This window comes from Corapipo altera, unplaced genomic scaffold, assembly GCF_003945725.1.
Source record: "Corapipo altera isolate COAL_440 unplaced genomic scaffold, ASM394572v1 146, whole genome shotgun sequence".
In the NCBI taxonomy this organism is placed as follows: Eukaryota; Metazoa; Chordata; class Aves; order Passeriformes; family Pipridae; genus Corapipo; species Corapipo altera.
The window spans coordinates 1,467,494-1,495,434 of NW_020884981.1; the positions used below are offsets into that span (position 1 = coordinate 1,467,494).

General features: G+C 49.3%; 1 protein-coding gene across 3 annotated transcripts; it reads left to right on the forward strand.

Moving 5' to 3' along the window:
• The first annotated feature begins 468 nt into the window (after positions 1-468).
• Positions 469-17,974, forward strand: ROGDI (rogdi atypical leucine zipper). 3 transcript variants are annotated; one of them, XR_003531328.1, is made up of 12 exons: positions 469-529; positions 2,890-2,961; positions 4,239-4,321; positions 5,649-5,703; positions 6,231-6,311; positions 8,476-8,571; positions 9,817-9,915; positions 10,395-10,508; positions 12,343-12,392; positions 12,916-13,042; positions 13,578-14,370; positions 14,934-17,974. XR_003531328.1 is itself a non-coding variant. In XM_027665800.1 (11 exons), exons 1-11 carry the CDS (start codon positions 488-490, stop codon positions 13,617-13,619), a joined length of 861 nt encoding a protein of 286 aa, XP_027521601.1. In that variant the 5' UTR covers positions 469-487; the 3' UTR covers positions 13,620-14,494. The 3 variants fall into 3 exon arrangements, 1 of the variants encoding a protein (XP_027521601.1); XR_003531329.1 differs by lacking the exon at positions 10,395-10,508 and having other exon boundaries at positions 14,934-15,301; XM_027665800.1 differs by lacking the exon at positions 14,934-17,974 and having other exon boundaries at positions 13,578-14,494.
• The last annotated feature ends 9,967 nt before the right edge of the window (positions 17,975-27,941 follow it).

A 27,941-nucleotide genomic window follows, 5' to 3' on the forward strand; every position in this document is an offset into this window, starting at 1 on the left:
CAGAACGTGACAAAGTCGAGAGCTGTGCTTGCAGCAGGGAACTGGTGCTGTTGGAAGCTTTCCCTGCTCCGGGAATAAAGGATCATTTCCACGAGGGGCCGATCCGATGAAGGCTCTGTGTGCGTGGCCCCCTCGCTCCCGCTCGAACCCGCCGACCTCCCTGCCAGGATAAATATATTTGTTTTGAGAAGAGGCGATGAGACTTGCACGTTTTCACGCATTCCTGAGGATTCTTACGCGCAGCTCGGTTTGATCCCCGCGTTCGGCCGGGGCCGGGACTGTGAGGGGCCATTGCCGTGAGGCGCCATGGGCGGGGTCGGGAGGGGCAATGACCGTGAGTGGGAGGGGTCCTGGACGGGATGCTGCCCAATCAGGCTCTGCCCGGCCGTGCCGTTAGCCAATGAAGGAGCGGCGGGGCGGTGCCTCGGCCAATGGCGGCGCCCGGGGCGGAGCCGCGGCCGCCGGGGGCGGTGCGGACGGCGGCGGGATGGCGGCGGCTATGGCGAGCGCGGCGGAGCGGGCGGTGCTGGTGAGTCAGGCGGGCGCTCGGCGGGGTCGAAGCGAGCGGCAGCGGCCCCGCCCCGGCCACAGCAGCCCTGCCGGGGCCCCGCAGGCCCACTCTGGCTGCTCGGGCGGGGAGCTGCGGTATGGGGTGGAAAGGCCGTCCGTTGTTCCCGCGCCCCGGCCCGGGCCGAGCGCTATGCCAGGACCGCCCGGTCCCGACCGCGGGGCAGCTGCCCTGGCTGCAGGCGGTGCCCGCGTTCCGGCCGTGTGGCCGGGCCAGGCTTTCGGGCCTCCTCCGGCCTCCCCCGGCGGCGGCGCTCGGGTCTCCGTGCCAGTGTGCCCCGGGCGGGGCCGCCTTGCTCCTGGCGCACCCCGAATGTGCACCGTGACCTTGGTGACAGGCCCCGCACATGACGACGGCCAGAGCCGCCCTGGGGACCTGGTGCAGCAGCGGGGATGGCGCAGAGCAGCCGCCACTGCGGCTTCCCCGGGACAGCGGCTGCGAGGGAGGAGCAAGACGTCCGCTCTGGGGAGGCGGTTCAGAGATCCATCGGGCTGAGTGGAAAGCCCCGGGGGAAAACAGGTCTTTCTCACGTTAATGTGGTTTGGAAGGTTATGAGCAGTATTCCCAAAAATACAGCTATGTAGTGCACAGATGTGGTGCATGAACTTGACTCAGTCTGAAATTAGTGTGGAGGGGGAGATTTCTTGCTGTGACTAGAGGGGAGAAAGACACCAGTGGGATTTTGAAGTAGAAACACCTGCATAGTGCCGGTGGGTGGTGGAGGCACTGAAGGAATCTGCTGCACCCATGGGATCACTGTTCCTTTGGGAATCTGGAGGAGAGCGAGCGCTACAGAAAGAGCAGAGAGATCTGTCTTTGTGGTGAACAGTGACAGGACTCGAGGGAATGGCATGGAGCTGTGTCAGGGGAGGTTTTGGCTGGATATTTGAAAAAGGATCTTCACCCAAAGAGTGGTCAGGTACTGGAACAGGCTCCCCCAAGGCAGTGGTCACGGCCCCAGGGCTGACAAAGTCCAAGAAGCATTTGGACAATGCTCTCAGAGACATGGTGGGATTGTTGGCGTGTCCTGTGCAGGACCCGCACTTGGACTTGATGGGTCCCTTCCAGCTCAGGACAGTCTGTGGTTCTGTGATCAATATGATTCCCAGAAATCCAGACCAGGATTAAATGGTGGAAGTCAGTGGTCCTGCACCCAGACTTCTTTGAAGGATAACAGGGAGTCCTACCTGGCTTTGTTGTGTGTGCTGGCTTTGGGTGAATGTTTGCTGAAACAAACTTGGCCTTCTCCTACTAGTTGTTGGGAAAACTCTTGTGTGAGGTGCTGACACATCAATGAGTGGTTATTTTGTGTGCCTCATGGTGAACGGGAACTGTCTACCAGAGAAACCACAAGCTTAAAGTTCTGAGTTGACCACACCTTGCCCATTTTTCTTTGGGCAATCTGCTCAATTCATTCCCTTCCATAACTTTCCACATGGAAAATTTCTCTTTTCTTACGGGGTAACAAGTAGTAGTCTGCTTGCTTTTGTCCCCACTTCTCTGATGATCTGGATGAGATCTCATGGTTTAACAGAAGCATTAGCTGTGCTTTGAGAGTCTGCTTTATACAGCCTTCTCTGTGGCAGCAACTAATGGAGGCCCAAGACAATGAGTCACCAGATCCAAACTTGTTGGTTACTGAATTTGGCCCGGTGATTGTCTGTGTCTCCCCCACCCCATTTTCAATTTAGCTTGCTGTGCTTTTAGTCTGCTGTTACTTGGGGAAATGCTGGGAGGGAGGGGAGGGCATTTTGGTTTTTATCTTTGTTTCTCACCGTCTAATTGGCAACAAATTTGTCTGCAAATTGGCACAGTTTTGCCTGTACCAGGAACTGGAAATGGATCTCCCTGGCTTTACCCCAACCCACAAACTTATTTCCTCCCCCAACCTGTTCAAGAGAGGCAGTGGGGAAGGTTGTGTTGGTGTCTGGCAGTCAGGTCAGCCCATCCCAGCAGCTTAAAAAGATGCTCCAGATTTTGAAGCAGCAGGATTTGTACTTTGCTCTGAAATTTGCATCCCATGCTGCCTGTTCTTTCATAATTCTGGGATTATTGGTACAGTGATTTGTGTGAATGCTGCTTTGTTAAACAAAGTCAGGACAAGAATGAGGACAGTTCATTGGACTGGGATAGACAAGTGGAGATGTGGAGACTGAGGTGTTTGAGCAAACCAGGAAGAAATCTTTTTCTTTTCCTCCTTGATTTAAACAGCACAGAAATAGCACCACACTTGGAACTTAAATAAGTTTCACATGTGTCTGAGAGATTTACTTCCACTGTTTGACTTCTCATGATTCCACTACTATTTTCCCATGATGTAGGAAGAAGAGTTTAAATGGCTTTTACAAGAAGAGGTCCATGCTGTTCTGAGGCAGCTGCAGGATATTTTGAAGGTGAGGTTCAATTTTGTTAATTTTGTCTGCATTTTGTGTTGTGGGTTTGTTTGCCCTCCCATGTGGAGGAATGGTCGTAGGTTTCCCCTGGAGGTAAAAATTCTTAGTAGAGGCTGTATGGAAACATCCAGCACCCATGTCCAGTGCTGTCCCTAGTGCTTGCTTGCCCTCTGGTTTTGAGGACTCCCAATAGAGCTGATTTCCCCAAGATTACTTCTTTCTTGACCCTCTTTGCTGAGAGCTGCTTTGAAAAGGTAAGTGGAGGCAGCCAGACCTATCTGCCAGGCATTTGCCTGAGAGGTGAATATTTTCTGGAACAGAGTCTGGATCTGCCTGTAGCTCTGTCATGTGATGATGGAAATGAGCGTGATGATGGCCTTTAGCTGACAGCTCCTACTTGTGCAGTGATTAGTAGCATGCACTCTCCTCATTCAAAACCATCCCGCCCTCGACATGCTCACTCCTCTGCTGGTACCTGCCTCTTTCAGAGGCCTGATGTGCTCAGCTGAACCAGGTGGGCAACACCTTTCTCCAGCCTGAGCATGGGCTGCAGCTTTGGCTCTTTACAAGCGACCAGAGGGGAACTGGCCAAGGGGGATTGTGTGCATTGAGGGTGCACCATGTGCCTGCTGGGTCAGTGTTCAACAGGCCCAACCCCTTAACACTGAGGTTTTGGGGAATTAGTGAGTGATGGAAGAGCAGGGCCAAAAATGTGGAGGTGAGGGGCAGGTGCCAGAGTGCCATGGTGTTGACTCAGAACCCCAAGATGGGAGTCAGTAGCAGGTGACAAAAGCCTGCAGTACCTTTATATGTAATACCTTTTTTGAAGAATTTGTCATAGTTTTAAGGGTGAAGTGTGATTACAGGACAGAGATTAAAGCACTGTCACCAGCCAGTATAACCAGTTGGGGGACTGATTTTCCCTCCAGACTTCCCTCAGCTGTGATAAGGGGCAGCACCATGGTGGCTGAGGGCATGCAGCGCTGGGCTGTGAGGGGTGCTGCTCCTTCTGTGGGCAGCTTGGGGACCCCTCTGGCACTGCCCAGCTCCGGGGTGTGGGATTTCCAAATGTCTTTTACTGTGGGTCGCACACACTGAGCCTTCTGGACTGTGCTGGTCCTGCAGTCGGATGAAATCCAGGGGCTCTGCTTGGTGGGCTTCAGGAGGCTGGCAGAGGTGAGCACTCACCGTTTGGCCACTTGCTGGTGTCCATATTATCTTTGTTCCTGGCTCATGGTGCAGGTGCTCCAGCACTCACTGTGTCCTTTCTTGGGCAGGAGGCCTCCCACCGCTTTGCTCTGCCCACCAGTGGCTCAGGAGCAGCTCTCAGGCAGGAGAATTTCGTACTGAGCACATCAGGGTAAGTGGTGGTCAGTCAGTCACTTCCCTCTACAGCAAACAGGTGCAGGTCCTGGAGCATCTGTGGTGAAGGGCTCTGCAGCACCCCTGGAGTAGTGGGGTTTTCTTTAATAGAAGATTTTCCTTTAAGGAAAACAAACAAACGAACTCTCATGGCAGGTGAAGGTAACAGTTGATAGCTGTGTTTGAGGGCTGCCCGAGCCAGCCTTGTGCTGTTTGCTGCTGACACCTGGTATCACTGATTCCTGGCTCCATGCTGGTACGGGCAGTTTGCCAAGGGGCATTTTTATGACTCTGGGCACAGGGAGTTGCAGTTACAAGACCCGAATTCTGCTCTTGGCTCGGTTTCTGACTGTGTGGACAAATCTTAACCTTTGTCCTAATCTCCCTAAGACAGTAAATCTCCTTCACACAGAGCAAACTGAGGCTTGTGCAGAAGGTGATGCAGACATGCAGTTCTTCTGAAATTGATGTCCAGTTTTTGATCTTCACCATAGCCTTTGGTCTCAATAGCTGCTCTGGCAAAGGTCACAAGCTTGTCACAAAGCAAGTCCTTAAGAACGGCACAGTGAGCATTGCAAGGGGTGATGCAGTAATTCTGTACTGGGTTTGAAGATTTTCTTCTTCAGATCTTAAAATATTAAGCTTAATCCTAGTTTTCATTTGTTGTTGTTGCAAGGTGAATCTTGCATAGTGTTGGTCTAAAGAGTCTCTGTCTAATGTAGTACAGTGCAAGGTGTGGCCAAACTGAGTTCCTGAAGGCCCAGGTGTTTCAGTCTTCTCCTCTCACTGTTCATTGTAGATGTGAGTCATCTTGCAGGATTTTTCAAAGGGTTTGGGGTGTGAGTTTTTTATTTATTTTGGGTTGGGGGGTTTTATTTATTTACGTTTTATTTATATTAGGTTTTTTTCCTTGGGATGAGGTGTGGTTTGTAATTTTCAACTCCTGTATTAACCACCTAACCCTCCAATGTCAGTAATTCATTTATTGTTTTATGCCTGTGCCTGCTGGAGCTGTTTGTAACAACAACTGAACTGTCGAGAGGTGATTCATGAGATAAGTATGGGATTAGAAATGAAGGTAATGTTTTAGGCAGGGCAGTTGGGGTGAGGTGGCCACTAAGCAATATGACAGCAACTGGCCATAGACCAAGAGCTGGGGACTTTGAAAGCGCGCGTAGTGTTCAGGTACTGGGCAGGAATAGCGTTCAGACCCCGCACAGGAAGAACTGGGCTGGCTGCACAGGACTGGGAGGGGCAGGGTCGAGTTGGCAGTCAGTAGGTGCCTCTTGTGACTGGTGTTGCCCAGATCTTTCCTCTCATTTCAGCACAGACCAGGTGAAAGGTGTGTTGACACTACAGGGAGACGCCCTATGTCAAGCTGTGAGTACTTGCCATGCTTCTTGCTTTATACAAAGGGTGGGTGTCATCCTTATTACCCTTTGATCACCTCAGGGTGGGAGGTCACCCCGGTTATGTGTTACCAGTGATCAGTGTTCTTTGTCAGTCTTCCCTAATAGGCCTTAAATACTAAATGTTTCAGCAATTGTTGCAGTTTGTCAAGACCCAGCATCTGACATTCCCTCCCACCACCCCCACACTGTGGTGAGTGCTGGAGTCAACTTCCATGGGGATTCCTTGCCTTTACCACCTTTGTTGTGTAGTATGAAATTTCCTTGGGGACTTTCTGAGTTGAGGTCATGTGTCCTGCCTGGATCCCAATTCACTCAATGCCTTTAAACCTACCCTTTGTATTAACATCACCTTATGGGAGCACTGAGGTTCTGACCTTGCCACGACTATGGAATGCAGCTTGCCAGGGTGGTCTGGAAGAATGGGGTGGGACTGGCAGCCCCCATGTTTTGCATGCAGGCATTTCTTACTCTCATGGGTTTATTTCTTTCTTCAAGGATGTTAATCTGAAAATGCCCAGAAACAATCAGCTCCTGCACTTTGCATTCCGGGAAGACAAACAGTGGAAATTGCAGCAGGTACCGTTGGCTTTAGATGCCCACCCGTCTGTAGTGTCTGTGCCCTCTGAGCAGTCGTTGTAGTCCATTGAGAGAGACTGTTGATGTCCATTTCACATGAGTTCCAGTGGTAGAAGCTCAGGGAGGAAGCAGGTGCAGTTAAATTCAGTTACAGTGCTGGGTGGAAGAGATGGGTTCTGCTCATTCTTGACACACCAGCAATCTGAAGGCTGTCTGCATAGCAGTCATGATCCTATAAAAGAGTGCCCAAGGTGCCTATGCAGGACTGTCCTGTGTCTGCCTATGACACCCAGGCTAGCAGGGCAAAGAGCAGCTTCAGGGGCCTCATTCTCTTGCTGTCATTCTCTTATGGATACATTTGTTTACACTGAGGACATCATTGTGCTCCTGTAGCATGTCTGAGCTCCCTCGGGTAAGGAGTTAAAAGAACGCAGCTATCCAGAACTGGAATCTCTTTCCCACCATTTTCCTGGGAGCTACCTGATTTCAGGACCTGAACTAGTGCCTGATTTTGAGGAGGTGGTTTACTACAGTTACTTTGTCAAAGCTGAGTAGGTTGGAGGAAGATGTATTCCTTGTGCTTCCCCTTGCCATGGCTCAGATTTTTCTAGGTGATGAGTGCATTTGGCATTGAGTGCCATTCCCAACAGCTGCTTTGGCAGCAAAGTGAAGACTCTACCTGATAACTTTGTAGAAATCTAGAAAATTGTGTACTTGCGATGTTAATGCCAAACTCAACTTGATTTGTTTATGCCTTGCAACAAGGCAAGGAAGTTTTTCTGACAGCACTCAGCAGTGCATTCTGTTTTGTGGCTGTTTTGTACTGCTACCTGTTTAATAGGCTTCTACTGGCTTTTATGGAAAACACCTTCCTTTATTTACTTGCAAGCATTTTGTGTTGTAATGTTGTTCAGATGTGGAGCATGAGTGCCTCAAGGACTGTGTGCAAAAGCATTTAAAGTGATTATGTGGTGATCTTTTGCCTCTGAATTAAAAATGAGCATCTCAAAGATCGTATCTTAGTGAGTGGTGCCAGTTGGAGTTTTGTTTCTCTGTGCAAAGAGAAGTCATTGGTAAGAAATTGTTGTGTAGGCATGGAAATGCCTAAGTACCTGCAGAGTCTCTCTGCAGTTTGACAGTGAACTTACCATCTCTCTCTTCCCTCTGTAGCCTCCCATACCTGTGCTTTCTAAGAGCAGGGCTGTTCTGTGATCCCTGAGTTCTGCATGAGAAGGAACCAGTGTCCAGATCTATGCCAGGGAGGCTTCTACAAGGCTGTCCTGGGATCTAGGATTGCTGGAGGGCAGTGTAGATCTATCAAACTACAAATACCCGAAGCTGTGTTGTCTGTCTCCCAGCAGACATTTCTCATACAAGCTTTCAGGCTTCTCGCTTCCATTTATTGCACCCTCTCATTTACTGCTTGTTGTTTTTTTTCTTTTTTCAATTTTCTGGTTGCTGCCTGAAGCTGAACACCATTCACTTTCTCCCCAGGCCATTGTCTTCCTCTAGTTTGTCCTTGCTCCCATGAAAGCACTGGGATACACCTATGATACCTTGCTTTGATAATTGTGTTCCTCTTGCTTGAGAGGAACTTGAGCCAGCTGTGTCCTGAGTCTGTTCCAGTCCCACACAATGGCACAGCTTCTTGATGCTGGAGATAATTCTCAATCCCAACAGTTTTAGTTTAGAAGGACTCTGGGATACTGCCAGAGACGCTGCATTAGAAATCATCAATGTAATCGTTGCCGTTGGTTTTAGCTTTGATTGGTTGGTTTTAGCTAAGGAAGAAATCATTATTCAGTGGTGCTTGAGATGACCGCTGTATTCCATCAGCAGTGAGAATTCCTACCTGAGCAGTCATGGTCAGAGTGCTCCCAGGAAAAGAGTGGCTGAGGTCACTGTTCCTTCATGGCAGCAGCAATGTTTCTGTTGACAATCCAGGTTGTAGCTGTCAGACTGTTTTGCATCTCCAGTCTCTGAGAGAAGAACTGCTGCTGGGCAGCAGTGGTAGGTTTGTGTTAGTGTCTGGCATTCAGACGTGGCATTAGCATATGAGAAGATGCCGTTTTCTGAAGGCCAGTGAGATAATGGGGATCACCTCTACTTGCCACCACGTATTAGAGAGTGTTTTTTTCATAGGGCTGCCATTGTACCTTTGCAGATCCAGGATGCCAGAAACCATGTGAACCAAGCCATTTACCTGCTTATGAACCGAGATGTGAACTACCAGTTCAAAACAGGCTCAGAGGTGCTCAAGGTGAGGAGAAAGCCCTTGCTGCTTGGGTAGGAACATGCATTTTTCCTCCCTTCATTTGTTGTTTTGAACACGGTTAATGCACATTGCTGTCTGAGTCTCTTCACGGAAATGGACTTTGCAGTCGTACCTGTGTCAAGGAGTGTCCATGTGACCTTGTATTTGATATGAGTCTGTACCAGTTTGGCATCAGTAATCTGAGCAGTTGGTGCCCTGTTGCACAGCAGTGATAATCTGGGAGGATCTTCCTTGATCTTCTGTGGATGATGTGGTTACAGTTCTCTGTTGATAAGTGCTGCTGGCAAGAGCAGCAGTGAGGCAGCCATCAGCAAAGAGAAGATGACAGTACTTGTGATTTACTGAGGATTTGAAAGTGACTTCTCACTTGCCAGTAGTAGCTGCTGGGGTCTGACAGAGCAGCTGCTGCATGGCAGTGAAGCCCAACCCTCTGCTTGGAAGTGCTCTCTGAAGGCACTAGAGTTTCAGCTTGCTCATTGCAATCCATCACAACATCAAACATGAGAAAACTAGACCTTTTTTAGTTTCCACATGGGCAAGGGCTGCTCATAGGGAGAAGTTTAGGTAATAAAACTATTTTCTTTTTAATTTCAGGTGGAAGTAGGGAGAGGAATTAGTCATAATATAAAATGCCTTCATCTTAGCAATCATGAGCTCTATTACAGACCTATGTTGCTTCCCCCTTTTTTTCTGGAAAAGAAAGTCTGCCTGAATAGAGCCTTTGAACTGTGGTTTCTGGCAGGGTTGGCCTCACAATGAGCTGGTTCTTCTTTCTAGTTCCCTCGGTCATAGCTGGTTATGGACAGGGGGAGCCCATTCAGCAGTTGTACCTGTGATGTGGGAATGGGGAGAACGAGAAAGCAGTGTGTTTTTTTCCTTAATGCCCACTCCTCTGAAGAGATGATGATGATGATGAGTTTGTCGATGCTTCTGTGGCATCAGTAATTGAGCTCATGTTCTCTTGGTATTCTTGTAATGAATAGCTGTTTTCTTGTCAGTCCCTGATATTGAACACTCCTGGCTTGTCTCACGAGTGTCTGATTGTGGTAACAGTTAAACAGGATTTCTGTGGCAGCCACCCCTTCCCAATACATCCCTGAATTCCTGGAAGGGTTAGGGGGAGTGGTTGTGGTTGTTGTAACACTTGCGGAAGGCTGTAGGATTCTGCAGCATGCTGTCCAGAGCTGTTTGGGGATCACACTCAGCAGTGTTCTCTATGTTATCTTGTAGCTTATGGATGCTGTGATGTTGCAGCTCTCCAGAGCCCGAAATCGGCTGACCACTCCAGCTACCCTAACACTACCAGAAATTGCCTCTAGCGGTCTCACAGTAAGTATATGCTGGTCTAGATCTCCATACAGGTCTGGCAGCATGCAACAGTTTGGATGTTGGGCAGCATCCTGGTGGAAGTGGGTTTCTGAAGTGTCTCTTGAGGCAGGGATGAAGCAAGTGCAAACCCTGAGTGGTTTTGGCTGCTCTGTATCTTCCTGTGAGAGTGGCAGATGACTTACTCTCTGAGAACCAGAGTCCTCATGCCTAAGTTCTGTTCTCTGCTCAGGAGTCTTGTCCAGGGATGATTTGCCCTTGTGAACACTGCTCCATCCTCTCTTTTCACTGTCATGCACATACCATTTGATCAAGGGCAGTGAGAGAAACAACCGTTTCCTGCAGCTGCTCAGTCTTTGTTTCTCTCTTAATGTCTCTCTTGCCATTGTAATTGTAGTGTGGCTTAGGAAAAGGGAGTGATTTCCCAGCATTAGAAATGATGGTCCTTTCACTGACAAAGAAACTACTTATTTTCTCACCAGAAAATGTTCACCCCTGTGCTGCCTCCAGACATCCTTGTGAATTTCTATATTAATCTGAACAAGCTGTGCCTCACTGTCTACCAGCTCCATGTGCTGCAGCCCAGCACAACCAAGGTGATGTCTGCTATTTCCTGAGTCTTGTTTAGTTTAGATCCCACTGCAGGGAGGAGATCACACTGCTACCTGGTACAATGTTATGGGCATAAGATAATGCAGAAATGACGGTAACTGGTGCTAAGTGTCTGTGTTTAGGTCTGCTGCACAGAAAGCACTGTCTCTAAATCTAATTTGGGGCATGGCTACTTAGCCCAGAAGAACATACCAGTGCTCTGGAGAAAGCCAGTAACTATTTATCACTAAGTACTTACAATATAGTTTGATAATTTTGCGTAATTTTGGGAGGGCATAATTATATTAATCCAGTTTACATCAAAGTAGCATCTTGCATTTCCTGAATGGAGTTTTGATGGATACTTTTCTCCTTTACCTGTCGCATGGATCAGTTTGATGTAGTGGGTTGACCCTGGCTGGATGTCAGGACCTACCAAAGCTGCTCTGTCACTCCCCTCTACAACCAGACAGGGGGGAGAAAATATAACAGTTCAGGAGTTGACATAAGGTCCGGGAGAGATCACTCACCAAATACAGTCACAGGCAAAGCAGACTCGAATTGGGGATATTAATTGAATTTATTGCTAACAAGGTCAGAGCAGGATAATGAGAAATAAGATAAATCTGAAAAACACCTTTCCCCCACCCCTCCCTCCTTCCCAGGTTCTCCCTCCTCCCTCCAGTAGTGGAGGGAGATGGGAATGGGGATCGTGGTCAGTTCATCCATCACACGTTGTTCCTGCCACTGCTCAAGGAGAGGAGTCCTTCCCCTGCTCCAGTGTGGGGTCCCTCCCACAGGAGACAGTCCTCCATGGACTTCTCCAGCATAAGTCCATCCCACAGGCAGCGGTTTTCCACAAACTGCTGGAGCGTGGGTCACTCTTCCCCAGGGTGCAGCCCTTCAGGCACAGGCTGCTCCAGTGTGGGTCCGCCAAAGGGTCACAAATCCTAACAGGAAACCTGCTCCCAGGGCTCCTCTCTCCATGAGTCTGCAGGTCCCTGCCAGGATCCTGCTCCAGCATGGGTTTCCCATGGGTTCACAGCCCTCTCTTGAGCATCCACCTGCTCCAGTGTGGGTCTCCTTCCCGGGCTGCAGGTGGATCTTTGCACCCCTCTCTCTGGCCCTCTGTGGGCTGGAGGGGCACAGCTACCTCATCAGGGGCTTCCCCACGGAGTCTCAGGGGAATGTCCGCTCCAGCATCTGGAGCACCTCCTGCCCCTTCCTTCTGCACTGCCCTGGTGGTCTGCAGAGCTGTTCCTCTCACATATTCTCCCTCTGCACAATAACTTTTTTTTATTTTCCTTTTTAAATAGCTTATCCCCAAGGAGTCACTGCCATCTCTGATGGGCTTGTCCTGATGGACCAGCGGCAGGTCCATCCCGGAGCGGGCTTGAGTTGGCTCTGGTGGACATGGGGGAAGCTTCTGGCAGCTGCTCACAGAATTCACCCCTGAAGCCCCCCCACTACCAAAAACTGGCCACGCAAACCCAATATACCTGTAAAAACATCATTAAACTCTTAAACTTTATGAAATGCAGTGCTTCTATAAGGAAGATTTCCCTAAAAATCTGTTATGTTTTTCTTCTGGATCTTCTCATCTTATTTTTGTAGTGCTAATATTTGGAGCTAAATTGAACTCCACCACTTTGTAGGATATTTTTAATGAAGGAGGAGAAAGGGATCTAAGAACATGGATTACATATGGATGGAGTATCCAGGCAAATAGAGTGTGGGCGTATCTAGATGTCAGGCTACTGAAAGTGCAAACCTGAAATGCCTTTCTTCTAAGTGGTTTGTTTACTGCACCAAAATCCTAATGAACTTTTCCTTCTCTAGAACTTCAAGCCTGCTGGAGGGTCCATTTTACACAACCCTGGGGCCATGTTGTAAGTACAGTCACTACAGGGGTAGTGTACCTGGGTAACAGGTGTAGGTGTGTGCTAAGGGTGAGATCCAAATAGCTGTGTGCAGTTTTCATTGTAGCATCTGTGAAGCAGAGAAGCTGGACTGAGTCACTTGCTGTGCCTGTGAATGTTCTGTTTTGTCTCTTTAATGACTTGTCCATAAAGGCCCAAAGATGTGAATTTCTAGGATCCAGCCCATCCATACAGTACCATGAGTTTAGCTAGAATAAGAGTTTTCAACCGAAACGAGCGTTCGGTTATTGGTGTTGCCATCGTCATTTCCTGCTTCTGCGCCTCTCTGGAATGTTAAGAAATTTCTGCCTTCACCCTTTAGCTTAACTCTAAATCTGGTCAGAGGTGGACTGAGTCTTTGCATTCTCGTAACTTTGCCAGATGCTGATTTAAATGTGGTAGAAGTCATCAGTCTCTCCTGTGGGAATGGAGGACAGTGGAGTTGTGCTCTATGCCATTGTGTGTGAAGCTGTGCTCTTCTTCCCCCCTCCAGTGAGTTTGGCAGCCAGCGGTATGAAGTCAGCCATGTCCATAAAGTGGAATGTGTTGTCCCGTGGTTAAATGATGCCCTTGTGTTCTTCACAGTTTCACTGCAGCTTTGCCAGCAACTGAAGGACAAGGTAATGGGCTTGGAGAAGGGATTTTGGTTTTGGCTCTGGATTTTGAGAGGACCTTAGATCTGATGCGATGTTATTTTGTACAACTTGCTGAAAACAAGGGATGAGTCAGTGCTCTGGAGCCAGGGAGCTGGCTGGCACTGCCTAGCTGACAACCATAAGATAAGTATAGTGGTGTGGCAGATGTCTGCTGAGCTAGTGACTAGATGGAAAGGAGCAAGTAGACACTTTTGTGTTCTCAGTCATAAGCTGGATGACAGGAAACACCAAGGTGCTGGAGGGGAGCATGGAGACCTCAGCAACCTAGATTCCAGTAGAGCAATGCTCACTTCCAGCTCTGCAGCTGGCCTGGCTGCCACCTTGAGCAAAATAACTTTGTGCTCCAAGTACCTTCAGTGACAGCAGCAGCAAACTTGCCCATTAGCAGTGCACTGCTGAAGTGTGTAATGCTGTGAAGCTCAGACCTCATTATTATGTGCTCTTTCCTCCGTGGTCCAAGGGGTACAGGAACTTACCTGTTTTTCTTCTTGCTTTTCAGATCTCCGTTTTCTCCAGTTACTGGAACTACAGGCCATATTAACTCTCTGTGGAATAGTTTAAGCCCTTACAGTACTTCCAGTGTCTCTCTCTTTGTTTTCTCATCCCATCTGAGTCTAGGTCAGCCTGAGGAATGTTGGAGTTCACTGCCAGATGCCCTCCAAAGGGCAGGGTCAGTGTACCCAGAGACACAGCTTTAGTAGCCTTGTCTGGGACTGCTGCATAAGCAGGTCACAAAGCAGTGCTGGGTGATTGGAGCTTCCACCTGTCCCTGTCCTCTTGTGCATTGTGTGGCTCACATTTCCCAAGCTCCTGATGAGTTACACGGGTCTGTTACAAGGGATGAGGGCTCTAGACCACCCTCATTAACTGGATCTGTACACAGTGCTGTAACTTAACTCCTGGACTGGGGGGTGGCTGGGAAGAGGGGAAGGGTAATTTAACACACCTCATAAAAGGTAGGGCATGTTGCTCCACGTAGTGAAGTACTTTGCTGTGATCTGCTCCAGCTGTAGTTATCACTAACCCTGAGCGACTCCCTCTCCTGCCTGTTCTGTCCATCCCCATGTTACTGATTCGCCTTTGAGGATGCTCTTACTTGCTGATGTTTGAACTCTTTGGTTTTTTTTCTTTTTTTCCCGGCATCAATGTGATTTTTTTTTTTTTCCCTAAGCCTTAGTTGGGCTCATTGGTCTTTTCCAGGTTTAGTATCTTGTTTTCGCTGCTAGCCTTTGGAGTTGCCTTGGTACCTTGAGCACAGCTGTTCAGTCCCTCATCCTGTCATTAAATACAAAGTGAGTACCACACTGCTACACTGATTTGCTGCCTATGGATGCTACAGTGTGTAACTCATCCCTTTAGCCATTGATAGCTGAAATAAAGACCCTCAGACCTGCAATGCTCCTGTGGGCTGTGAAAGAATTAGTATCTGAGACTGTGTGCTCTCTCACAAGTGAGTGACTGTTCTTGGTTATGCATGCCGCGTTTCCTTTTGCCTTACTGGGAGGACGGTAGTGGTCTCTGGGGCACAGCTGGGCAGCTCTTCAAAGGCTGGGCCTGGTTTAAATGGCCTCAGCCCAGTGCTGATACCCAAGTCCTACTTGAACTAGTTTTCCAAACTTGTCTTGAAGAGGCCACAGTTACTGAGCCTTGGGTTGGGTTGGCTCATGGAGCTGGCTGGGAAGTGATGAGAAGCATCACCTGTCTCCTGGTGGGCTCCAGCTAGCTGTTTCCAGACTGTTTCTGGTGGCTTCCCTCACTGGAATACCTTGCCCAGGATCCTACATGTGTGCTGAGGTGAGCACTGCAGGCTCACCATTTTTCCTAGAAAACAGCAAGCTTGATTGTCCACTGATAGCTTGGTTATTTTCCAAGTGCCATCCAGAGCTCTGTGTTCAAAGAAATCGCAGAATGGTTGAGGCTGGAAGAGAGATCTCTAGGTCTATCCGGTCCAGTTCTCCTCTCAAGAAGGGCTGTCCAAACCTTGTCTCCCAGTACCGTGTTCAGAGGGGTTTTGAATCACTCCAAGGGTGGAGACTAGAGGTTGGTATGTTGCTTTCATTTTTATTTGTCCTGCATAGACCTTTGCTCTGGGCATGTGGCCTGCCTGTCTTGTCTGTGCCCTTCCTTCCTGCCCCTTTGTGAGATCCCTGGGTGTGGCATTTATTAATATAATAAACTCACACGACTTGGTTGGTTGGGGGTCCAAACAACCAAATCTGTTTATTGGAAGCAAACAGCATCTTTTATATGCACTTTAAAACAACACGTGATTCTCTTAACCAATTACCATGGGGCACCCCAGTGCCTATGTGCAGGAGTACAGTTGGGACTTCATCTCCCAGGATGCTCCTTCCAGTATCCCTAAAACATGCCCCCTGCACCTGGGATTCTGTGTGGGTTAGTGCCAGCCTTGTGCTGCTGCAGCCTCCTTCTCTGGGGACTCGACACTTGGTGCTGTGCTTGGCCTAATGCATGCTGATGTCACAGGTTGCAGGCCATAACAGAGCCTACACGTGAGCATCAGGCTGTGACTGATGAATGTGTGTGAATGAATGTGGAAGGTAGAGAGGCCTGGATGGGCTGATGCAATAGCAGACTTGTTACTGATTCCAGTCAGTTAGCCTTATGACTAGTTGCAGCCATGACCCTGGGTGTGCATTTACCAACCTTTGCTCTGATCCAGACCATTTTCTGCTTAGAAAGTGATTGTGCATGTGTGGAGCTGCTCACCATTAACAGCCTCTCAGAGGAGAATGTTTTTATAGTTAATAAGCTCTCTGGTTATTAACTGTCTATGGTCTTTTTTATCCCTCCCTGTGTGCAGAGTGAGCTCCTTTTTTAATTCACACTAGTGCGTGCGGTTCAATCAATATTGTCACATCCTCTCCAACTCAGCTTCCTGCTGGTAGGGGTAGAATATGCAACCAAATGCGTGTTGTTTTCTTCTGATGAGAAAAGTCTTCCTTGGTTCTGGAAGGCAGGAGTGTGCAGAATGGAATGCCAGTCCTGATTCCAGCTCTGATGCGTGAGGGCAGTGCAGGGAGGACTGCTGGAGACTGCTTGAGTTGCTGGGATCAGAGCAGCTGCCTGCCCAGCTCAGCTCCAAGGGTAGTCATCTGGCACATGCCTCGTGCTGAGCTCTGCACTCACCCATGAAGATGGCAAAAGCAGCAATGTCCCGCTTAATCTCAAAGAATCTTTTTCTTGCCAACCAGCTCAGGAAGGTGTAGATCTCACTTTCCAGGCCTGGGCTTTGGCTCGGCTCCATTTCTGCTCAGAGCTTCTCGGGGGTGGGGGAGACCTGAGAACCTGCTGGGCAGTGAGACAGCCCCTGTGAGCCGGGAGGACTGGAAGAGATGCAGCCACATGCTGCCAGTCCCTCACTGGAGGATGCAGGCCATCACCTGAGTCAGGTGAGCCTTGTAACCCCGCCACCGAACCGGGGCTTGGGCATGGCCGTGCGCGGTGGGAAGGCTGTTCCCGAGCTTAGAACAGGAGTGGAGTGAGATGACTCCTGTCAGGAGGGATGGAATCCCCAGTGGCCGACCCACAGTGTCCAAAAAGAGGAGTGAACGGTCTTGTGTGAAGGGAAGGGACTCAGAAGGCAGGAAGTGACAGAAGCACAGGGCACACTGCTTTCATTGTCTCCACCGAGTGACACGGAGCAACACAACCGAACAGAAACGGAAGACTGAACATTGATTTTCCACAAGTTGTTAATGCCAACAGTTAAAAAATGAACAGCAGTATCAGCTTGAGGCAAATCATTTAACTGTCACATTGTAAATGACCCTACTCTTTTCTGAATTGTGATTATTTTTTAAACTGCTAGTCCTGAGAGGAGGAGGGAGTTGGACTCGATGGTACTTATGGGTCCCTTTCAGCTTTTGAGATATTCTGTGCAGGGATGCTTCATCTCACAGGCTGTGTGCGGAGCAGCCTTGCCATCCTCTGTGGGTCCTGTGAGGATGTCTCACCGGTGGCCTGACTCAGTTTCCCTGTATATGGGTGTACCTTATTTGCCTTTCCTTTTTCATGTTGAATTCATGTCTACCTGAAGGAATCATAGCTGCACCCACACTTCCTGTGCAGGGATGTCTATGTGTATATGCCGAGGGGCAGCAAGTCCTCAATGATCTTCAGGTTCTCATGGTTTTTCACCAGGCATGGGATCTTAAAGGAGAGCTTTCAAGAGGCAGCTGCAGTGGTGGATAACCCCTCTGCCCAGGTGGGTCCCCAGGTGCCAGCCAAGGAACTGGGCACCGACTGCAGAGCTTACCTTATCCCTGACCCATTGGCAAACCAGCCTCTTTCCTGCTGTCTTCTGCCGGTGCTGGTGAAGATTCTGTGGGGTGGGGCAGGATGAGAGGGTCAGGGTCTCTAGAACGCACCTATTGTAAGTCTGTCCCCACTCCTGGTCCGATTGTGGGTAGCCCTTTCCAGGCATCTGGGCGCATAAAGCAGCTCCCAGGGACAGGCTTTTCTAACGTGGTATGCTGGTTTTAAAACTCAGTGGGAAAACCAAGCCCACTCAAATTGCCCCGTTGAGAGTGGAGGAAGGAATACTAGGAGAGGAGTCACAATTTATTAAAGAAATTGCAATATACACAACAACAATAGTAAGAGATTATGCAAAAGAGGGAACCAACAAAGGCAAGATGTTGCCTGGCCCCCCTAGAACAAGGTGGTGACTGTTCCCATGCAGCAACACCACATGGCCCCCTGGGAACAAAGGCAAGATGGCAAAGAGGCTCTCCTGGCTTAAACTTCACCCCCTTCCCCTGCCTGGGAACAACGAAAAACCAAATGGGGACAACCCAAAACCTGGAGAGATGATTTGTTCGAATTGAGAGGTTTACTACCAAAATGCTGGCCCCAGTGGTGGCAGTGGGGACTGGGTACACAGGGCGGCTGACCCTGCTCCTTCCTGGAGAGAGCAAGGCAAAAATGTTGATTTCTGGGTTCTGGTGGCTGCCTTAGTTTTTTTTTCCCCTGCCAAAAACTACACCCCAGCAGTGATGTGGGTGGTATCGAATATTCAGCACTAAAGCTCCACCCCCTTGCTTTGTAACCATAACATTATCCATCCCTTATTCTATACTATTTATGCCATGCCCAGATTTACACCTTTCAACTATATACATAGATATATACACCTATAACTGTGCACAAGCTTGGGTATTATTTCACTAGTCCCCCCCAAGACATTTGTTGAGTTCATTTAGTCCATGACTGGTACAACTGGAGCAGCTGAAGATGGATGGATGGAACATTCCTCAGGAAGGCTGCCTGGAGGCTCTAGTGCTGTGGAAGTGCAAGCAGGATGATGCTTCCAAGCAGCAGGTGCTGGCCTGGTGCTGATGAGAAGGTAGCCAGGGGCCCAGCCTGACAGTGAGCCGAGTGCTGGCGGCTGCACAGCCTGGGCACAGCAACACTTGGGATGGGGTCTGTGCCCCCCCCCCCCCCCGGCTTGACAGTGCTTGTGTTGTCTGAAGTGGCAGCAGACAAGCTGGTTCGACAGTCACAGGGGAGTGCAGTGTCACGCCTATCTGGTCCCATCTTCATCCTCAGCAGGAGGGAGGAGGTGGTGCAGAGGTTGATGCACCTGCTTCTGAAGGTGATTCGCTTGGCAGAGCCCATGCTCAAGCAGAGCTGCTATTCCACCTGCGTCCCCCATTTTCAGGTCCAGGCTCTCATTTCTAGGGTGGGCTACTGGGGAGGGAAACCTCGGTTTGTTGCTCATTTCCAGGAGAGTGGCCCTGCTTGCTTCTTGTAGAGGGTCGAGTGAATGGAAGCATCATGGCAGGACTGTGACATCAGCTTTGGGGTACAGGGGAGGATGCATGTGGGTCACTGGGGAGAGCCTGGCGTACCGCACTCCCAGGGAGCAGCAGCCAGCAGCAGGCCTGTGCCCACTGGGATCAGAAGGAGAGGTGTGGAGCTGAGATGTGCATTGGCTTTGTTCCTCCAGACACTCGATCCTGGCAGAATACACGAATCCATGGGTGCTCAGCCTGAATATGAAAATGCTGGCCTGCATCCTTGTGGTGGGGAAAAAAAAGTGTTTTCCCCTGGAGCTAAAAAAATGGTAACCTCAAGGGGGTGGTGTTTCTTGGTGTTGACCCAATCAGCGCCCCTGCAAAATTAAAACATACCACACCAGACAGGAAAAGAAGGAGGATGACGTAGCTGAAAAAGTGGCACGAGACCACGAGGAGACGGGGCTAGGAGCCCCCGCTGGGGGCCAAGGCCCCACCAGCCCCCCGGCTGGGGGTGCAGAAACTCAGAAACAGTGTTAAACTGGGCTGAGTACTGTGGCCAAGAGCTGAGGGAGTTTTTCTCTGCTGTGAGTGGGCAGCAGGAGTGGCAGCAGAGACAGCACCAAACAGAGAACTGTGGCTGAGCCAAGAAGATAAGAGAGAAGCAGCAAAGACAGCATTGCAGCCAAGCTGACGGAGGGAGGGAGAAGCTCAACAAAGATAGTTTTGGGGTAAGACTGAATTAAATCTCCCCAAAACTCGAGACCCCTCCCGGGAGGAGGGGGTGGACTTCTACTTGATGGGAGTCCTAAAATGCTGCATGCACCGGAGAGAGGAGCTGAGAAGCTCAGAGACATCCTGGAAGCTGGACCAGGACGGCCGGACGGAATGCGGGGGAAGTGGCCTTCTCCCCCCGCTGCTGCTGCCAGGCTGGCAGCTGAGACAGAGCAAAGGAGCTCTGATAGGATGCTTGGGGCAAAGACTGAACTGAGAGCTGCCCTAAACATTCTGACTTGAGGGAACTCGACCACTCGAGGAAGGGACTTTCATGGGATGTCTTACATCTCATGATATGACGTGGTGAAGCAAGCTTTTTTCCCAGCAATCGCAGTCCACGGGAGAGAGACCTTCACTTGGAGCCGAAGGGCTGACAGGGGTGAGAGGAGAACCCCTTGTGTGTAATAGAGAGAGCCAGCTACAACAACTCCAGCTATGACTGCTGCCCTGAACGTGGAAAGGATCTTTCCTTCTTCCCTTCTGGACTTTTATTGGAGGGAGAGGAGACTTGATCCAATGTAAATATTGCTTTACCATAGGAGAGATAGTTAGAATTGTGTATATAATGTATTATAATATTTACTTGTGTAATAATTGTAATATAATTCCCTTCCCCCCATATTGAGTCTTGTGTTGTGTCTGGAAAACCCCTCTCACACTGGGGTGAGTTGTGGGAGGGGGGCTTGGACTTGGAAATTGGATTTTTGGGGGTCTCAAACCACCACAATCCATGGCTTAGACAGGAGGGAGCTCCTGGTGTTTCAGCAAGCCAGGAAGGCAGAATGAAAGTAGTGGAAGAGCTGGGTCAAGAGGGAATCCCACTGACACACCTGCCAAGAGTGCTGGGGTGCCTGGAGGTTTTTTGGGCAGCTGTGAGAGGCAGTGTCTGTTTGGGTGGGGTTTGCTCTGGCAGAGCACGTACTAGGGAAAGTTTAGGCCTTGATTTCTTACTTCCATGGTTTAAAAATCCCCAGCTGCCTTCTGTTTTTGATAAAGCACACCTGTTTCCAGACTGAGCTCCAACTCAAGAAAATTCAGAGTGTTCCAAAGGGAATGTTAACAAGACCTTACAAGCCCCCATGTGAAGAGGGTTAGGGGACTGTTATGGATGCTGCTTTGGTGATACTATTGCTGCTATTCTTTCATTAAGGGAGAAGCTGAGGAACAGGGAAGATTCTTGGTGCACACTTAGCGTGGGAGAAGCTTAGACCTCAGTGCTGTAAGATTCAGTTGCTATATAGTGATCTGGAAGGACTGCTGGCTGGTCCTGCTGCTGTCCTTGCAGAGAGCCATGGGCAGTGGGTGAGGCTGGTGTAAGTGTGGTGCTGAGTTCTCAAAAGCTTGGGCAATCCTCTGCGTAATGCTTGTGTCTGGGTAAGTCTGAAAAAGAGAGAGACACACCATTCATAAGGACCCACAGAATAATATTTCCCTCCCTCAGCTAGGGGCTGCGTGGAAGCCACAGGAAATAGGAATGCTTCAAAACCAGGTAGTCTGCACTTGTCATAGACTCACCTGACATGTCATGGCCTGTCATAGATAAGGATGTATTGCATGGACCTAAAGGTTTGCCTCCTCTGCCCAGGATGTGAGTGGCTGCACATGGAGCCTGTCTCTTGGCTGTCCTCTCCATGGCTCGTTGCACATGTGCAGCACCCTGAGAGCAGGGAACATGTAGGTGCACAGGAGAGCATGTGGCTCCTGTGGGTGGGAGACAGAGCCGGTTCTGTTTTCTGGTGATCTCTACAGGGGGTGGGATTGGTGTCCCTGCTCCTCTCCCTACAATCTAATTAGAGCCAAATTCCAGCACCACTCAGATTACAGAAAAGAAGTGTTTTCAGTTGACTCGGGAAATGAATGTTTTACCTCTCAGCTTATCAAGAGAGTCAATAGCTCACCTGAAAGATATCCATGTGTGCTGATTCACTGCCCAGAGATGGGGTGATGTCGGCGTCTCATATCTTCCTGATATAAGAGCTGGGATGGGGCAGCGACACCAGAGGAAGACAGTGTCTGAGTAAATTTGCCCACAGGGCCAGCTGGATATCTGAGTGGGCTTACAGGAGGGTGGGAAGTTAGCTGGTGACATTGAAAGCTTGAATGGGCAGGAGGCAAAACCCAGCATTTATTTCCTGGGGGGCCAGAGAGATGTGAAGAAGAACTAACTTAAGCAGATGGTGAAAATGGAGAGATTTTGATCGTAGAGGAATGACTGTCTCCAAAGTGCTGGAGCCAGTGTGGGAGGTGGTCCTCGTCTCTTGAGTTCCAAAAGTCACTCAGCATCTTTCTGCATCTTCCCATAACGCTCATGCTGCTCCTCCTTTGCTGCATTCCCTCGCTCTCTCCCTGTCTCTGAGCTGCTTTCTTCCCCACTGAACTTTGGGATGGGGACACCCTTCTTGCTGGGCCCCTCAGGATCGTGCCATGAGCTTTCAGACATTATGACTGCTGGGTGTGGGGAAGTGCAAGAGAGATGTGAAAGCAGTTTCTTCTCTTTCATGAAATCTTTGGGCTCTGTGTGCTTAGTAGTGGTGTGGGAGATGCCCAGGTTTGGGGGTCAAATCTCACGAAGGGAATCAGCTCATGAGTGAGGGAGACAAGGAGGGAATGCAAACACTAGTACCAGTGCATGAGAGGGGAAAATGGTGCCACTCAGTGAGTTTCTGCTCAGGTGAGCTGCCCATCAGAGAACATTTCCAGCCTTGTCTCACCCCAGAGAGCCCAGGTGGTCAGACAGTGTGCCCTTCCCCTCTGCAAACAAGCTCCTGCCAGCCCTATCATCGGGGCTGACCTTTAACTTTTCTTTGAGAAAGCCTTTGCCTTAACCTGAACATTCCCACTGTGGGGTGGATGACTTGCTGCCAATTCAAACACTTTTATATTACCTGGTAAAAGAAATGCATGCTTTGCCCCCAGTCTGAGGGTGTGCAGCTTCCATTCTCAGCTAGGGCTGAGATTACAGCTTGCAAATGGGGCTTCTCTTTTTTCCTTGGTACAATACGGCAATATTTAGATGGCTTTAGATGCCAAATGCTTGCCTTCTCCCAGCCTGCCAGACAGGGTGGGTGATAAAGGCTCCCACGTCACTAGTGGTACTGTCTCAGCCATGATTTTCCCTTTCTAGCTGTAGTTAATGGGGTTTTAACCCACTTGGTGAGCATTATTCTGATTTGGTATTGTTCTGGTGTGTAATTGAGCATTCGGGGACACTCTGCCAATCACAGTGGGGTTATAGAAATAACTCTCATCAAAGTCATTTGATATTTTTCACTGCAAGTAGATATTTTATGTAAGAAGACATTGGTAAAAACTCTGTCCTGCCATCACGTGACATTAATTAAATAATCCCTTTTCAGCTTTTCCATTATTTTCCTGAGTTGCCATCAGGCTTATGGCTGTGCAGTTACCTGTGTCCTCCTGGTTCCTTTTGCAAATCCCCCTGCAGCCCTGAGACCTGAGTTTGAAAATTTACGGAAAGTCAGTGTTGGCTGGCCTGAGAGTTACTAGAAAATGTAGATGAAAGTGTTCTGGTTCTGATGATTAGGGTCTGTTACTGGGGTTTCTGTTGATTGCCAGGTTCAATTACTGCTGGGGAGTATTTCAGCACCCTGTGATGGGAACGCATTATGACCACTTGCCAAGAGGGAACACAAATATTTATTACCCTGTCTTTGCTAGTATTGCAGCTCCTCAACATGCTTATGTTGCTTATAGCAACCTCCTTCCTTCCCTTACCAGTTTTCTAGCTCTTGTTATTTGTTAGACATTGGCTGGGGAGCAGTTAATTCTTAACTGCTTTCATTTTCTCTCCTAGCCAGTCTGGTCTGTGGAGTGTTTTCTTGCCCCTCAGTTTTTCATGTTTCCTCAGGTAGTCCTTTCCTGACTGTGGAACTGTGCATTTTTTTAAGCCAACAGTAAAGCAGCCTGAAAAAAAAAATCCAATTATTATATTTTTCTGTTTCAGTTATTTCCCTCTGTCGAGCTGGTGCCCACAAGGACTCTATGCAGAGGGAATGTCATGTCTTCTACATTTTACTTTTTCTGCTGTGCTGTTTTAAATATACTCACCTCACATTTCTACACACCAAAGTGATTGACAGGTCTTCTAAGACTGAATGCTGCTCTGTCAAGCTTCAAGTGTGATATATAATCTGCTCATACACATTATAAAGCTTCAATTTAGGAAACTATCTTGCCTGCTCTTGGGAAGTTCAGGGACATTTGACTTCTGGCAGGCAGAGTATTCCCACTCAGAGCAGCAATTCCCTGTGATGACATGGCTGTTCCAGGTGTTGCAAGATGGGATCCAAAGTTGCATGTGTTATATATACTGTTCAAGTATCTCCTGTTCACTCTGCTGTAAATTAATTGGAGGACAAGGTATCTTGGAAAATCCAGTTATCCCAGCAAAGCCCCTCCCAAGCCAGCTCAGATGAGATGCTAGAGAGCTGCAATCCTACGATAGTCCTTGCCCAGTCTAAGCAATTTCCCCGAGGGCCAGACACTGCTGCTCCGGAGTGGTGTTAGGGTGTGTGTCGCTGGAACCAAGGGTGAATGGTTGCTGACTGGATCCACTTGCTTCCCTCAGGTCCATGCCCATCCCCTTCGTCAGCCCTGGTGAGGAACCTTAAATCTTGGGGTCAGTTTTGGGCCCCGCATGACAAGAAAGACATTGAGGGACTTGAACATGTCCAGAGAAGGGCAGCACAGCTGGGGAAGGCTCTGGAGCACAAGTCTGATGAGGAGTAGCTGAGGGAGCTGGGGAGGCTCAGCCTAAAGAAAAGGAGGCTCAGGGGGGACTTTCTCACAAGCTGCCCAGTGCAGTGGTGGAGTCGCCATCCCTGGAGGATGTGGCACCTGGGGACATGGTTTTGTGGTGACCTTGGCAGTGCTGGGTTAATGACTGGACTTGACAAAGAGGTCTTTTCCAACCCAAGCTCTCATCCAGCCTGACTCCACGGCTCCATGCCCCCACTGCACTGGGTCCTGCGCACAAGGGCAGCAGCTCATGAAGGAGTCAAGGCTCAGAGGGGAAACTCAGGTTGTTTTAACTGTGTGCATTTTGCTCTTCCTCTGCTTTAAAACCATCTCTCTCTGCAAAGCTTTCTCATTACATTGTTCAGGGAATAAAGCACAAGTGGTCTAATTGAAAACAGCACCAAACGTGGGAGAAATTTAAGCTAAGATTGACTTATTCTAGATTTAGCTACTGGCTGGGTCAACAGCTAGCGGGGAGTCATTAGTAGGAGCAGGAAGGACGTGGGTAGGTGTTGTGGGCAGGAAGCTGTACAGGACACAGAACCAGGATTGTGCTGTCTCACACAGTCAGGATGAACACATTAGCAGCAGGCTGTGTAATGTTCTAATATTAGCAAATCTGCAAACAAGCTCACTGTCTGCAACCTCGAGCAGGCTGTGCTCCAGCACGGCACCCCCATGTTGGAGAGAGGCAGGCTGTGCCAGGCTGGGGGGTCAGGAGCTGGCTGCTACTCGTGCTGTGGAGAGGGGTGCAGCCCCTTTGCTCAGACTTCCTGCAGGCTGTTCTCAGGGGCAGTGGCACTAACAGGTACTCAGGTGATGTGAGGTGGGAAAGCCTTCAGCCTGCTCCATATGGACCTGGTGCAGGGGCTGTGTGTTCCCCACAGGTTCTGCTGCACCAGTCTGTGAGGTCTCTCCATTGTTGTCAGGTGTCTTCTGTTTCTTGTTTTTGGGCAAGAGCAGTTGATGACATGGGTTGATCACAGGGTGAGGTAATTCTGTTTATGGAGAATATTCCCTAATGGAAATTATTTCTCATGTGTCAAAGCTGTTGACATGAACTGACTACAATGTGCCAGTCTGTCGGATAGCACTGAACAATTTGTGTTTAAATATCCCTTGAAATACGTGCCTTGCTCTGGGAAGGCCTGATCCAGAATCCAGCCCAGCAAATTGGAGCCTGTCCAATGGACTCCATTTGAATCCTTTTACTGATGCAATAGTGCAAGTTGCTGTGAACTTCCAGGCAGTCACAGTCCGTGACTTTAGGGCTGAGAAGATGCTTTTGTCTCAGTCTTGCAGGGAGAGTGGTGTCTGAAGGCCCCAGCACAAGGAATGAGTTTAACTATTGCTGGCTTTGCAAAAAAGGGCAAGGTCCCATGTTAAGCTGTGGTACTGAGGTAAAGAGGAGCACGGGTGGCATTATTCTTTGAGGTTAATGGTGTCATCTGTGCTCAGTCCCAGGCAGTGGCAGAAGAAATGGAAGATGTGGGACCGGCTCTCACCTGTTTGTCTTGATGTTTTTGAACATGAAGTTAAAATCAGTGATTGGAGGGAAAAAAATCTGTGACTCCAGCTCATAGTTCCCTCTCCTACAGCTGCTCCCAGGGCTGTCAATCCTCACCTGGCTTTCCTAGTGCCAGGACTTGGCTTCGTCTGATGCCCTTAGACTAACTGGGGAGCTGCCTGCTGCAGTAACATCCCACAGTTAGGCACCTGTGGGTGCTTATGGACCTCTTGAGGGGTAGGAGGAAGGGTATATGAGGAGTTCCAGGTGCCTGGGGTGCTGATGGGTGTAGGTAGGGGCCGCGTGGGAAGAGAGGATGAGGGGAGAGGGACACTGCAAGCTAAAACTGATGCAGGGCACACCTCTGCTGGCATCAGGGCAGGACATTTTTCCTTTCACCATGTGTCTGGTGCTCTCCCAAGCTGGCTTATAAAACAGAGTAATTGGAACTATGAAGTGCCCACAGTTCTGAAAACAGCAAGGACTGGGTGGCAGCATCCTGTCTTCCCCACTTGTGTGTGGCAGTGTGCAAGCCACTTCTGCAGAGTGACAGTGGTGCTTGTGGATGCTGCCTGTGGGGATGCTGTGCCTAACACAAGCAGCCCCAGGCACTGAATCTGGCAGATCTCCCTTTCTGGACCCCTCTCTGAGGGGCCAGCCCTTGGCAAGTGAAGTCAGCCTTCCTTTTTTATTTGTTTTGAGTAGTGGTTGAAGATGGTGTGGGGACAGTGGCACTGGGGAGGGGAGGGACTGTCTCCAGAACAGTCTGTATGATGAGAATCTGCATGCAAGTAAGGGGAAACAGTGCTCTGATTCCCCTGTGAGACCCAGGGAACTCCTGGGTGTGCTTGGCTGCATAGTTGTTACAGACAGACCTAATGAATCCTGCCTGTTGCCAAAGCCTTGCACTTTGTGACTTGAAGAATTATCTTGGCCACTGAAAGGAGATAATTAGCTGTTCTCTTCTTCCCCACCTCCATCCCCAGCCCTTGCTGCCCTTTTTGTGCCATCCTCTGGACTACTGTGACTCTGATGCTCTCTTGCTATATAGTAATCTCACCTTTATGCCCTCTGCAGCCCCTCCCTCCCTCCATCCATCCATCCTAGAGGAAAGATGGTGGCATACTGTCTCTTGAGGGGATTTTGTCTGCCCACAGCTCCCCTCCAAGCCTGGTGTTATATTCCCTGGCCTCAGTTTCCTTAAATTCCCCTGGCTGTCTGGGGATGGTTTAGCTGTTTCCACTGATGCATTTTGGGTACATGGGGAAAACAAAGATGTGACAAATATGGGGTTCTGTATATGGCAGTCATGTGGGCCTTGAATCTAAACCTGACTCACCCACTGAATGCAGTTTTGTTAAAAGATTGTGTTTCCACCCAGAAACATCCAGCCCTGATATCCCTGGCACAGCTTCTTTTTCCATTGACCAGAGCATTATTCATCCAAATGAAGTTACTGCTCTCTGAAAGTTGAGTGCTCTTGGTCAGCAAGGAAGGATGGACTTGCTTTAAGAGCCAATGGAGCCATTTATTTATGTGTGGGTTGATCCTCATTGCTCTGAAGACATCTGGAAGCATTGTGACTCCTGTACAGAAGCACAGACTGTATTATTTTGGTGCCAGGTCATGCTACAGGCTCCTCAATCACAGCATTTACGCAAGGGATATATTGGGAGGATGGAGAAGCAGGCATGGGAGGATGAAGCCCAGCCCATCCAGAGCACAGGCTCCATGCTCATGGGAAACATCTGTCTGCTCCCATCCTTACTGATCCCATCTGAAATCTCCAGGACTCACATCTCCTCCTTGACTGTACCACCGCTGCACTTTTTAATCTGCCAGGTTCCTGTACCAGCCACCCACCTAAATGATGGTGCGTGTCTATGCCAATATATGTTAGTACCAGTCTGTGTCTGACATTAAGGGAGAGAGCTGTAATTCAGGTAATTTACAAGCCATTCAGTATCAGCCAGGGAAAGCAAATGGTCTTTCACCTGGGAAGAACACTGTGTGTCCAAATCATCGCAACACAGAGCAAAACCAGAGATCCCTAGACAGCCTA

What these genes read in the sequence shown, in the direction of transcription:
- ROGDI (XM_027665800.1), top strand. Translation starts at nt 488, where the DNA reads ATGGCGGCGGCTATGGCGAGCGCGGCGGAGCGGGCGGTGCTG. An exon ending in GAGACGCCCTATGTCAAGCT is followed by an intron (nt 5,704 to 6,230) that starts GTGAGTACTTGC and finishes TCTTTCTTCAAG; the next exon opens with GATGTTAATCTGAAAATGCC. An exon ending in CAGGCTCAGAGGTGCTCAAG is followed by an intron (nt 8,572 to 9,816) that starts GTGAGGAGAAAG and finishes GTTATCTTGTAG; the next exon opens with CTTATGGATGCTGTGATGTT.